The 12,134-nt window shown below is 38.4% G+C and overlaps 1 protein-coding gene across 4 annotated transcripts in view; it reads left to right on the top strand.

Annotated features, from left to right (window-relative positions):
• The window catches only part of Pparg (peroxisome proliferator activated receptor gamma), a 132,193-nt gene that overhangs the window by 64,417 nt on the left and 55,642 nt on the right, over nucleotides 1-12,134 (top strand). For all 4 annotated transcript variants that reach the window (XM_057767500.1, XM_057767509.1, XM_057767491.1 and 1 more), the window contains one exon: nucleotides 11,281-11,508. In XM_057767500.1, the coding sequence (XP_057623483.1) occupies nucleotides 11,289-11,508 (220 nt within the window). In that variant the 5' untranslated portion in view covers nucleotides 11,281-11,288. The remainder of the gene's footprint in view (nucleotides 1-11,280; nucleotides 11,509-12,134) is intronic.

Here is a 12,134-nt window from a genome sequence, read left to right as displayed (position 1 = left end):
CAGCAGGGAGGCAGAGATCTTGGTCAGGTTACTCATCCACATAACTCATTTGCATAAAAATGTTTAAATAAATATTTTTAATCTACATAATTTTTACCTTTTCTAGAATATTATATAATTGGAATTATATATTATATAACCTTTCAGACTATCTTCTTTTCCTAAGTGATATAAGCTTCCTCCCTATTCTTTCATGGCTTGACAACTCATTCCTTTCAGAACTACATATTCTATTTTCTGTTTGGATTATGGTTTATCCACTCATCTGCTGAAGGGTTCCTTGGTTGCTTCCATATTTGGCAATCATAAAACTGTAATAAGCACCTGTGTGCCATATTTTGTGTAGACCTAAGTTTTCAGTCCTGAAACTTCAGAGTGAGGCTGCTGGATTGTATGGAAGGACCATGGTTATTTCTAGAACTGCTGCACTGTCTTCCAAAGTCACAGACCCTGTTACGTTCCTCCTGGTAAAGAGAGAGTATTCCTGTTGCCTTTCAGCCTTGCCAGCTTCTGGTGTTGTCAGTGTTTGAAGATGTGGCCCTTCTAATCAGTGTGCATTAGCATCTTGTATTCACAGGTAATTCCTAGTGACTTATGATATTGAAGATCTTTTCTTCTTGCTCAAGTCTTTGGCCTATTTTTATATCAAGCTGTTCATTTTCTTAAGTTTTAAGGTGGTGGCACATGCCTTTAATCCCAGCACTAAGGATGCAGAAGCAGGCAGATCTCTGTAAATTCAAGGTCATCCTGGTATACAAAACAATTCCAGGACAGCCAGGGCGTAAGCAGAGAAACCATGTCTCAAAAAAAACAAACAAACAAACAAACAAACAAAACCAACACCCCCCCAAAAAAAGACCTTTATCAGATGTGTTTTTACAATTATTTTTTTGACGGTTTGTACAGAGCTACAATTTAAATTTTTTTTTTTTGGTTTTTCTTAAATTTTAACAAAGTTCTGTTTATCTTTCATGGACCATACCTTTCATGTTGTATCTAAAGAAATCACCACCACACTCACCTAGGTTTTCTCCTATTTTATCAATGAGAAATTTTATGCATAGTTAGGATAAGCAGTATATGGGGGGTGTGTTTGTTTGTTTGAGGGTCTCTCTATACAGCCCTGGATATCCTGAAGCTCTCTATGTAGACTAGACTGGCCTCAAACTCAAAAGATCTGCCCCCCCCCCACCAAGTGCTGGGATTAAAGGTATGTGACTCTATACCCTCTGTGTATAGTTCTTCTTATACATTCTAAGACTCAATTTCTTAATATTTTGTTGGAGATTTTTGTATCTATATTTATGACCGAATTAGTTTGCCAAGTTTTATCCCTTGCAATGATTTTATCTTGTTTTGAAATTAGGATAATGCTGGCCTCATGCGTCAAGAATTATCACATCTATTTCTACTAAAAAAGAGCTGGTATGATTTCTGCCTTAAATGACTGATAGAACTGACCAGGGAATGCACCTTGCCCTTCTATTATAAGTAATAATAATTACTTATTCACTTTCTTTATCAGATATAGGCCTATTCCGTTGTGTATTTTTCCTTGAGTATATTTTGGCTGACAGAGTTTTGAGGAATGGGCCCAAGAAACAAGCTCACTTTATCTAGGTTATTTATTGTGTACCATAAAATTGTTCATAATATTTCTTTGTAAACTGGGTGTGTGTGTATGTGTTGTACATTGTGTATGTATGTTAAAGATTGAGTCAGGATCTTATGCATACTAAGAACATTCTTCTTTTCTTTTTTCTTATTCTTAATGATTTGTTTATTTTTATTTTATGCTCATTGTATTTTACCTGCATGTATATCTGTGTGAGGGTATCAGATCCCCTGAAACTAGAGTTACAGATAGTTGTGAACTGCCATGTGGGTGCTGGGAATTGAACCTGGGTCTTCTGGAAGAGTTCTCAACTACTGAGCCACCCCTCTAGCCCTTTAAGAACACCTTCTACCACTAAGCTACATCCCAACCAATTTATTATCTTTTTCTTATCCCTGGAACATATAGTAGTGTATTGTCATTCATTTGAGCACAATTCTTTACTTGATGCCAGTGTATACTGGGCAAAGTAGTAATTTCAGTTCAACTAGCTATCAGCAGTTAGCCTTAGTCCTAGTTAGATTATTACTAGAATCTCTCTTTTAAAAAAAAGAAAATTTCACAGAAAAACCATAAGCCATGCTTGAGCTGGTTTGACCACAGTGAAAAAGGATACAAATCTGCAGGTCAGGAAGCAGAAGAGTGTTCAATATGATCTGGTCTGCTTTCCTCTCTCCAAACGCCTCTCAACAGGCTTAAGCAAACTACCTAAACAGCCTGTGAGCCGTTCAATTAAAACATGAACTTTGAGAGATAAAATGAGTGTGTTTTTCCTTCTAGAGGCTCAAACTAAAGCTACAGCTTCTCTGAGACTTTGTTGATCTGAGTTCAAACATTTGCTATGAGCCTTTTGGCCTATTATAAAGAAATGTGCAAATAGATATACATATTTGATGCTTCATCTTCTGCCAAATCCACTAGTGGGAAATCAAGTCAGAGAAACACTGGGTTTGGCTTTTATTACAGTCCTAAGTAGACAGCAGAATGTCTACTTATGTTTTCTTATATAAAATAAACACATGGCACAACGTAGAATTCATCTCTAAACCTTTCTATTTAAATTCCTGCTGTAATATCAATTAACTATGTAATGTTATGAAATTTACTTAACTCTAAGCCTATTTTTAACACTATTAGGTGGTAATAACTATATATAACTTCCTGGACCGTTTTAAATGCAAATTATACTTTATGTATCATACACAAAAGTACATTCAAGATGGGCATAAGATATAATGCCTGATGCTTAAGTGATTAAAAATTGTTAGCTATCATTATTAAGTTATGCTTCTCTGAATGAAATTCAGAGTCATTTTCCTCCTTTGATGAAGAAAGGCCTGTGACACTAATTAAGGAGCAGAAAGTTGATGCAGGGGTTGAGGAAATGGCTCACTTGATAAAAGCACTTGCCTAGAAGACACAACCTGAGTTAATCCCCAGAACCCACATTTTTGAAAATCTGGCACACATTTATAATCCCACTGCTGAGGGGGCAGGAGCAGATAGATCCCTGAGGCTCAGTGGTCAGTCACCCTAACCTAATGGTGAGCTCCAGACTAGTGAGAGAACCTGTACCAAAACTGAAGGTGACATCCAACATTTTCCTCTGGCTCCCACACATACCCGGGCTCCTGAACACGTGTGTACAGGTGAGCAGGGGTGCACATGCACACAGATACCCACAATTCTTTAAAGTAAACAAATAGACTTTTATTTTATAAATATGTTACTCAGAAGGAGAGTCATCTTTTAATCTATGCTTTTATTTTGATATATCTTTTCTACTTTTCTATATTATTACACAAGCATTCTTTTTAATAACACAAAGTACATGCAAGGAATAGATTTACTCCTACTTGTTAGGTGAAATCATTGGAAAATACTACAGGTAAAAGTGTTTAAGAGGTTGGGATATAGCTCAGTGGTAGAGTTAAAAATAAAGGATATTCGAGACCTAATTTTTAATGTAATCAAATGAAGACATCATTTTTTAGAAATTGGTCAGCATAAAGATTTTAATTAAAATAATAGAGATCCCCACCACAATAATTCTGTTTCAAAAGTACTGATATTTAACTACAGAGTTCTCTTTTGGCATTTACCTCCATGTGTTGAGAATCATGTGCTTGGCTGCTAATTTTTATACTGTGTTCCCAACTGTTAACCTCTTACTATAGAACATAAGCCTTCAACCTTTTTACTACAGTGTTGCCTTTTCCCAATACACCTTTTTCTCCTCTCACCTCCACAGCGTAGTTTCCTGTAGTTTGGGGTTAAGTTGGTTGCCCATGATTACACTGCAATAATTTTGAAAGGAATAGTTAAAAGCTCCAATATCAGTAGACTGTGGTTTCATAAGCAGTTGTCCTTCAAACATTAAACTGTAATACTGCATGTTTCTTTCCCTGAGTGTGAATCATGAGTTTAAGTCTTGCAGACAACATGTTCAACCTTGCCTAACATAGGCTTTCTAAATTTGCTTTACTACCTGATATTTTTCTGTGTAATGATTTTTAAAGGAACATCATTAGCATATATATAATACAGTTGGGGAGATGCCAAATAAGAAAGACTTTCCCTGCCACAAAGGAACAATTAAGCTTTGGAGTGAGTAACTTTGAGGAGCCAGGCACTCACTCTCCTTTACCACAGGTTTTTAAAACAGGACATCTGTTTTAGGCATAGTTCTATTCGAACAATAGAACTCTGCTGTTGTTTCTTCCTCTTCCTGTCCCCCAGAGGCCACTTTGGAGGCTTTTAGCCCACCTTTTATACGTCGATGGGACTCTGGCTACTAATATGTACAAAAATTACCACTATTGTTTATTTAGATCTTAATAAGTATCCGTCCCCATGCTAGGTGTTTTACGTATATTATCTCATTAGTCTTCAGAACAGAATGAGATGGCAAAATTAGCTGCAGAGAGATCACGAAACTAAGACCTCCAAGGCAGAATTTTAATCTGGGCATTGGACATAGCAATGCTCCTTCCTTCTTTATTGATAATGTTCAGAACAACAACCTACAAAAGTAACAGATAAGGTTATCTGTATTTATTATGTGACAACTCAGATCACCACAATGCTTAACCTATTAGATGAATCATTCCTTTAACCTTCCCACTCATTTGGAGGTTATTATTTTTGTTAGTAGTGCATATTTTTCTCTTCACTGTGACCAAATGCTTGGCAAGAAATGACCTGGAAAAAGAAGGATTTATTGGGGAATCCTGGTTTGAGAAGGTATCACTATGACTAGAAATGTCAGTAGGCAGTTCAGACTTCTCAAGTCCTCATGCCTCGAGGGAACAGGAAGCAGAAAAAGACTAAATAAAGGATGAAGTGAGTCTCAAGGCTCACCAGTCAACAGCCTACTTGCTCCAGGTAGGCCCTACCTCTTGAAGGTCCCAAAACTGTGCATGCTATCTGGGTACCAAGTGCTTCAACATGTGATCCTGTAGGGAACATTTCACATTCAAGCCAGAACAGGAATAGTTATGTTGCATATTTCTTCTGTATTTTATTCTGTGACAGTCTGTCATCTGGTAAAATGGTTTCTTACATGAGGCTTTTGAAATTTGATGGTGACTTGTATATATTAATTAAGACCAAATACATCTTGATCTATGAAAATTGGCTTAGGATAAAAGTCTCTTTTTCAGCATATTATATCAATATAGTAAGAACACCATGAAGCTCAAAGGGTTCTGGGCCAGGAGACAGAAAAGATGTTTTCTTGCCCACCCAGTCTCTCACTGACTGTATACATAAGTTGATCATTATGCCCATGTTCTTTTACTGTTAAATGGGAAACAACAATTACTACAAAATGGCTTTTTCCCATGTAATGTTTTCGGAAGATTGGTTCATCGATGGAAAATGAACCGTATAATTCCCAAGTTAGTTTGTACTATGCTGTGATTTACATATATCATTAAGGAAGGTTTGGCCGAGTATCATGTGAGTACCATGATATTAACTAAAACAAGAAGACATTGAAAATCCATGGTTGAATGTCTCTTGAAAGTCATTGCTAACCAAGTCACTAAGCTCTAGAGACTCTATGAGATGTTGCCACATTGCTTCATTACCCTCTGAATATATTTCTCTGAGTTACTCTTTATCACCAGCATCAACCAGCATCCTGTGTCATGCCTGGTCCAGCAGGAGCTGTTGAAATGGTTGATGGCCATTCACCATAGTCCTCCACTCTACCAACTGAGCTATCGAAGGAAGCTTGGACTATCTGAGGGGCCCCTGGCAGTGGGACCAGGATCTATCCCTGGTGCATCAGCTAGTTTGTTGGAGCCCATTCCCTATATTGGGATACCATTCTCAGCCTAATGCAAGGGGGAGGGGCTTAGTCCTACCCCAACTTAATGTGCCAGACTTTGTTGACTCCCCATGGAAGCCCTTACCCATTGGGAGGAGTAGATTGGGGTGTGATGGGGAAAGGGGAGAGGAGTATGGGATCAGGGAGAACTATGGTTAGAATGTAAAATTAAATTTAAAAAATTAATTAATTTTAAATAAAGAAAGAAATGTGTTAATGTTTACTGTAAATCTGGAAGATCAGAAAGAGAGATATTTTCCTAGGCAGAATGGTTTAGTTTAAGAGGTTAAATGTGTGGCCACAGAGTTTCAGACCTTTGTGCTCAACACCCAGCTCTTGCTAATAATTGTCCACAAGTTACTTTTGTATTTGTGCCACATTTCCCTCAAAGCTTTCAGAGCTGGGCTTAGAACTCAGCTGCATATATCTTAGGCAAGTGTTTTGTCACTGAGATGTATCGTCAGTGCTTGATTACTCCTCTTTAAGAATTCTGAGTACTTGGTGGCACATCTCTGTAATCCCAGTTCTCTAGAGGCAGAGGCAGGAGGAACTCTGTGAGTTTAAAGCCAGTCTAATCTACAAAGTGAGTTCCAGGACAGCCAGAGCTGTGCAGTAAGACCCTGTCAAAACAGAGAAAAAAAAAAAAAGCAAATCAATGAAAGCATTCTGAGTATCCTGTGCAGAGCTGTTGCAAGGAGTAAAAGAGATCATTACAGTCCAGTATCCAGTATAATCAAAGACTCAGGGCTCTTAATCAAGCTCTGTAAATACTGAGGGCTGAAACATTAGCTCAGGTGTCCTTTCTCCCCCTCTCTTTCAGTGCTGAAAATTGAATGCAGGATCTTGTACGTGCTGAGCAAGCACTCTACCACTGAGCTACAACCCCAGCCTCTATAGAACTTACACCCTAGGTTTTAAAACAATCATCTTATAGATGTAATGCCATTTGCTTTTTTTTTTTTTCTGTACTGGGGATTGAACCTAGGACTTCACTCGTGCCAGGCAAACTCTCACTAAATCACACCCCAACCCTCCCCAGGTTTCTAGTAGAATTCTTTCCCTAGAGAACAACATAATATCCCAAAGGCAAACCATATAGTCCTGGTGCTTGATTTTATAATCTGATTATCTTTCTGACCCACTTCCATACTCCCAACTAGAGCCTATTCGATTAGAGAAGTCACTTTACTCTTGCGTGAAATCGATTACACTTTTGTTTGAAATGCATTATAATTTGGAGTCGTGTGAGAAGGCTGCTCATTAACCAAAACAGAATTGAAAGCCAAGTTCGACGGTCAAAGAGAAACAGCATAGAGCTGTGTCATTGCACACAAAGTGTGTCTAAAGACTTTCTTGAAAGGTTGTGAAATTGAAGGATAAGCCCTGAGGCAAAAGGACTCATGTCACCCAGCTGGAAAGTTAAGACACTGAGTTATTCCTAAGAAGGGCTGTTATTCATGCAAATATTTTGTCCATTTGCTCTTTCATGGATAATTGCACGGAGTAACAAAAAACACCTACTTGACTTACAGCTTGGCAGCAACAGAAGCTTATGTTTTCTAAAGACAAAATAAGAAGCAGCTTTCCTGGACCATCTCTAAGTCAAAGTAAAATAAAGCATGTTTGGATCCTGTGCCTCTCAGTAATCATGTCCATGGAGTAATACTGTTGAGGTCAAGGTGTCCCAGAATTACAGAAAAAGGAGAGGGAAAGGAAATAATGTGTGTTCGCAATATGTCTTCTTAAAGATGAAGAGGCAAATGCTTTTCTTTCTTCCTTTTCCTCCCTTCCTAGAAAAATAAGGAAACCTGGGTTAGGGCATAACTCAGTAGTAAAGCACTTATCTATCATATGGACAATTCCGAGTTCAGTGCCCAGTATGACAAAAGAAGAAAAAATAACTTAGTTCTAATCTTCCTGATAGTCCCCAAAGGGTTGGAGACAGATTTTGAGCTCATGTTGTGTCTTAGTTATAACATCAAAGCTTAATCTTTTCAGGAGAGCTTACATCTTGACAAAACTAAGCCACTGAGAAAGTATCTTAATTTTCTTATTCCTTCTCAGCAAAATAAGAAGTCATTCTATTCTTCTCCAGATAACATTATTACTTAATTAGCAAGTGTTTAGAACACAACAACCATGCAGAAGGACTAACGGAAAACCGGATGATAAGGTGTCTCTTCATTTCAGACAAAATGAAAATGTAAATGTTATAGAAGCTATTGAATTTATAGCTATAGTATTATATATTATATAGATATGTTGTATCTATAGCATAGATACTTAAACAGATCAGAAATTATGTCAGCATTGAAGAAGAGGAGGATTCACGGAAGGTTTCATGAAGAAAGTAGTATTTGCCTTTGAAAGACAAGAAAGAGTGTGGTGCACAGAAACGAAGGATAGGAAAAAGATACAGTGACCTCAGGAACCTGCATCTATGAAGAAGAGCAAGAGTAGAGACTGCAGGGCAGGTAGACAGCGTGGCACATCTAGAGGTAGTACATGCCAAGTATGGGTAAAGGTCTGAAAAGGTAAGTTATGGACGTGCCATGGAGGACTTCTAATGCCAAGCTGAGATGCAAGGTGCTGTTGTCCTGCTTCCCTGACAACACATCCTTAATAACAGAACTCAGTGAAACTGCATTCTTTAAGGGAAGGGTAGGGTGGATGTGATAATGTAGGGGTTGGTTAGGACAGAGCACTAGCTCTGTATGGTACTGTAATGATAGACACATCACATTATACTCCTTCTAACGTCCTTAGACTTATCTACACACAGTGTGTAATGTAGTCATGACTTTAGTTCATACGAGCATATCCATACTGGCTTGTTAGTTGTCACAGATGTGCCACAATAGCACAGGTTAGTGGCAGGGGGGACACTTTTTACTTAATTTTATATAAACCTGAAAAGTATTTTTAAAGCCTGTAAAGCCAGACCTGATAGTGCACACTTATAAAGCCCCTGCTCACATGGAAAGCTAAGAAAATGGTAGAGCATTTGCCTAGCATGTGCAAAGTCTTGGGTTCCATCCCCAAATGGAAAAAGAAGTTAACCAATAAAATGATGAATGACCAATTTTTCTGCAACCTAGGTATCTAGGTATTCCATCCTTATTTTCATTTATTTTCAGGTCTATACAGAGGCATACTCACTACCTTTAACTCACTATCAGTCATGATAGATGTCATGAGAAACATCCAACTTTAAGGATATTACTCTCTGGACAAGAAGAGATACCTTTTGAAATGAAAATGATTGATAGCAAAGGGTAAGGACATAGAGAAATGAAAATTAAACATTCTAGGGAGAGCAGCAAAGTAAATGCAGTGACTTGGGCTGGGTCCATGTAGATGGATTTTGAAGCAAACAGCATAGTTTGATGGTGCTCCTGCTAATAAGGAGCAAAGACTTCTTTCTAGATGTCACAGAGACCATGGCGTCCTCTAAGTTATCACCAATGCACATTCCTCTTTTTTGGTGTGCAGTGTTTATACCATAGCACAGATAACTGAAGGTTGTTTGGGTACTTGCTATGCAGATATCTGGCATGGGAACCCAAATGTTGCCTAATGAGCCCTCTTGCAGTCACAGAGCACAAAGCCAGTCTCCTTATTTGTATCTACAAAGCATTTTGTTTCTCGTGAAGACCATAGATGAACCTCTTCATCCATGCAGCCTTTGTGGAAAAAAAAATGCATGCTGGAAAAAAAGCAAGAGGACCATTCCCTTGTGAGAAGAGTCCATCTTCCAGAACATTTTTATCAATGAGACATTATTTGGAAGGATAGAGTTTCTGAGTCAGCCTTCAGTTTGAATTGTCCACATCTACCTAGTCCATCGACCTTGGGCAAGTCATGTAACCTTACAGGGCAAGTCCTGTCTTATTAATCTATAAAGTGAGAATATTTCAGCACACGTGGAAAAAAAAAGGTAGATGTGTCTGGCACACAGGAGATACTCAGTGAGTCTGTTTGCTTCTCTCCTTCCCTGACCTCTTTGCTAAAAGTTCACACTTTCCTCAAACCATCAAGTCATTTAATGTTTAGAGATAAATATTTAATGAGCACCTACTGTAAGTAAAACCTTTGCCAAATGGTGCCAATATGACTACAGCAAAGATAAAACTTTATGAGGTCATTTCTTTGTCACCAGGGTTAACAACCTTGAATGTACATAGCTCTGGAGCATTTAGAGTAATTATTTTTCTAGGCACCACTTTGAATTGTGATCTCATTTCAAGTGAACTAAGTCAGACTTAAAATTGCATAAAGATTTATAGTCTATACTAACCACTGACTCACAAATGGATCAGAGTTTTCTTTTACTTACTATGGTAGCAAATCACACGTAGAAAAATACACACTTGCTGCTCTTCCAGAGGTCCCTGGTTCGGTTCCTAGCACCTACATGACAGTTCATAACTGCCAGTAATTACAGTTCTAGGGAATCTGGCACAATCTTCTGGCCTCCACAGGCACTGAGCATTTACATACATACATGTAGACAAACACTCATACACATAAAAATAAATTTTAAAAAAAGAGCCAGGCATGGTGGCACACACTTTTAATCTCAGTACCTGGGAGGGAGAAGCGAAAAGAAAAAAATAAAAAGGAGAGAGAGAGAGAGAGAGAGAGAGAGAGAGAGAGAGAGAGAGAGAGAGGAGAGAGAAGAATCTCAAATACACAGAACTGGGAGAAGGATGGCTCAGTCAGTAAAGTGCTGATTGCCAAGGACTAGGCATAAGGAAAATGGGAAGGCTGGCCAGAGTTTCCATTAGGCTCTGAAGACCTGATGGACAACAAGCTGACTGCTGACTACAGTTAGGAATACTGTATCCTATAGTTGAAATTGGCTAAGGAAGCAAACCTTAAGTTTTTTCAACACAAAGAAAATTCTATAAAGTGAGGAATATTTTAATTAATTTGATGATGGTAATTATTTCACAGTGTATACGTGTATCAAAAGAACACTATGGTGATCATTTAAATATCTTATCAGTTATATCTTAATAAAAATGGAAGCAATATGAAGTAAGAAAAATAACCATTATCAGATCCAGCTGACGTGCTGGAGCAGACAGTGTGAGCAGAGCTCACATTTAGATTGATTTGTTCCATGTAGCTACACACTATATGGTGTCTGCTAGTATACTCAGGTGAAAGCTGACTTCCTTCTCCCTGTAAAGCCACCTGGAGGGTGATAGGAAGGCAGCAATGCACTCCTCCCTCACTGGGTATAAACTCAGCTCCCTCTCTGTATGTCCCTAGAGGACTGCTTTCTCCTCCAGAACTTGACTCACACCTTGTTCTTTTTCCATTTCAGAAATTACCATGGTTGACACAGAGATGCCATTTTGGCCCACCAACTTCGGGATCAGCTCTGTGGACCTCTCTGTGATGGATGAGCACTCCCATTCCTTTGACATCAAGCCCTTCACCACGGTTGATTTCTCCAGCATTTCTGCTCCGCACTATGAAGATATTCCCTTCACAAGAGCTGACCCAATGGTTGCTGATTACAAATATGACCTGAAGCTCCAAGAATACCAAAGTATGTTCACTTTCCAAACTCCTAAGAGTGGAATTAGACAAATCTCTGAATACCCTGGGATAGATGCTCCGGAGATTAGAACTCCGAAGAGAAAGCATCATCTCTCATTTATGCATTGCCCTTGAAGTTCTGGTATCTGAGAGAAAGGCCAAAAAGAAGCCAGCACGTGAATGTCTGTTCCAACCTCTTTTCCCTTTCCTTCTCCTTCCTCCCTCCTTTCTTTCCTTTCTTGATACCTTCTTAAGGGCATTTCTAGCCTGATTACATTGTCAGTTGTGTCTTAGGCTGAGAGTCCATCGTGTAAACTGCATGCTCCCAGCTTCTTATGAGTTATTGTCACAACTGTAGATCAACTTTTGTGACTGGTCATCCCTAAGTTACTATTACAGTTGATATCTTTTTTTTCTAATCTGTAGTTTGTGAAATTTACCCCAAACCCTAGTTTGGAGCACAAACTTACATTTTAACACTGTAGCTGATTGACATATCATCATGTCATTAAGGAAATTACCATCAAACATCAGATTTTAAAAAAAAGCCAGAACTGAACTTTTCAAGATAAAGTATCATTTTTGTGATGCTGTTTCCTTGATTTTTATCTTGTGGGCTGATGTGCTGGTTTTCCA

This window comes from Chionomys nivalis, chromosome 1, assembly GCF_950005125.1.
Source record: "Chionomys nivalis chromosome 1, mChiNiv1.1, whole genome shotgun sequence".
Classification (NCBI taxonomy): Eukaryota; Metazoa; Chordata; class Mammalia; order Rodentia; family Cricetidae; genus Chionomys; species Chionomys nivalis.
Note: the sequence above shows the minus strand (reverse complement) of the source record. Positions and strands in the feature narration are given on the sequence as shown.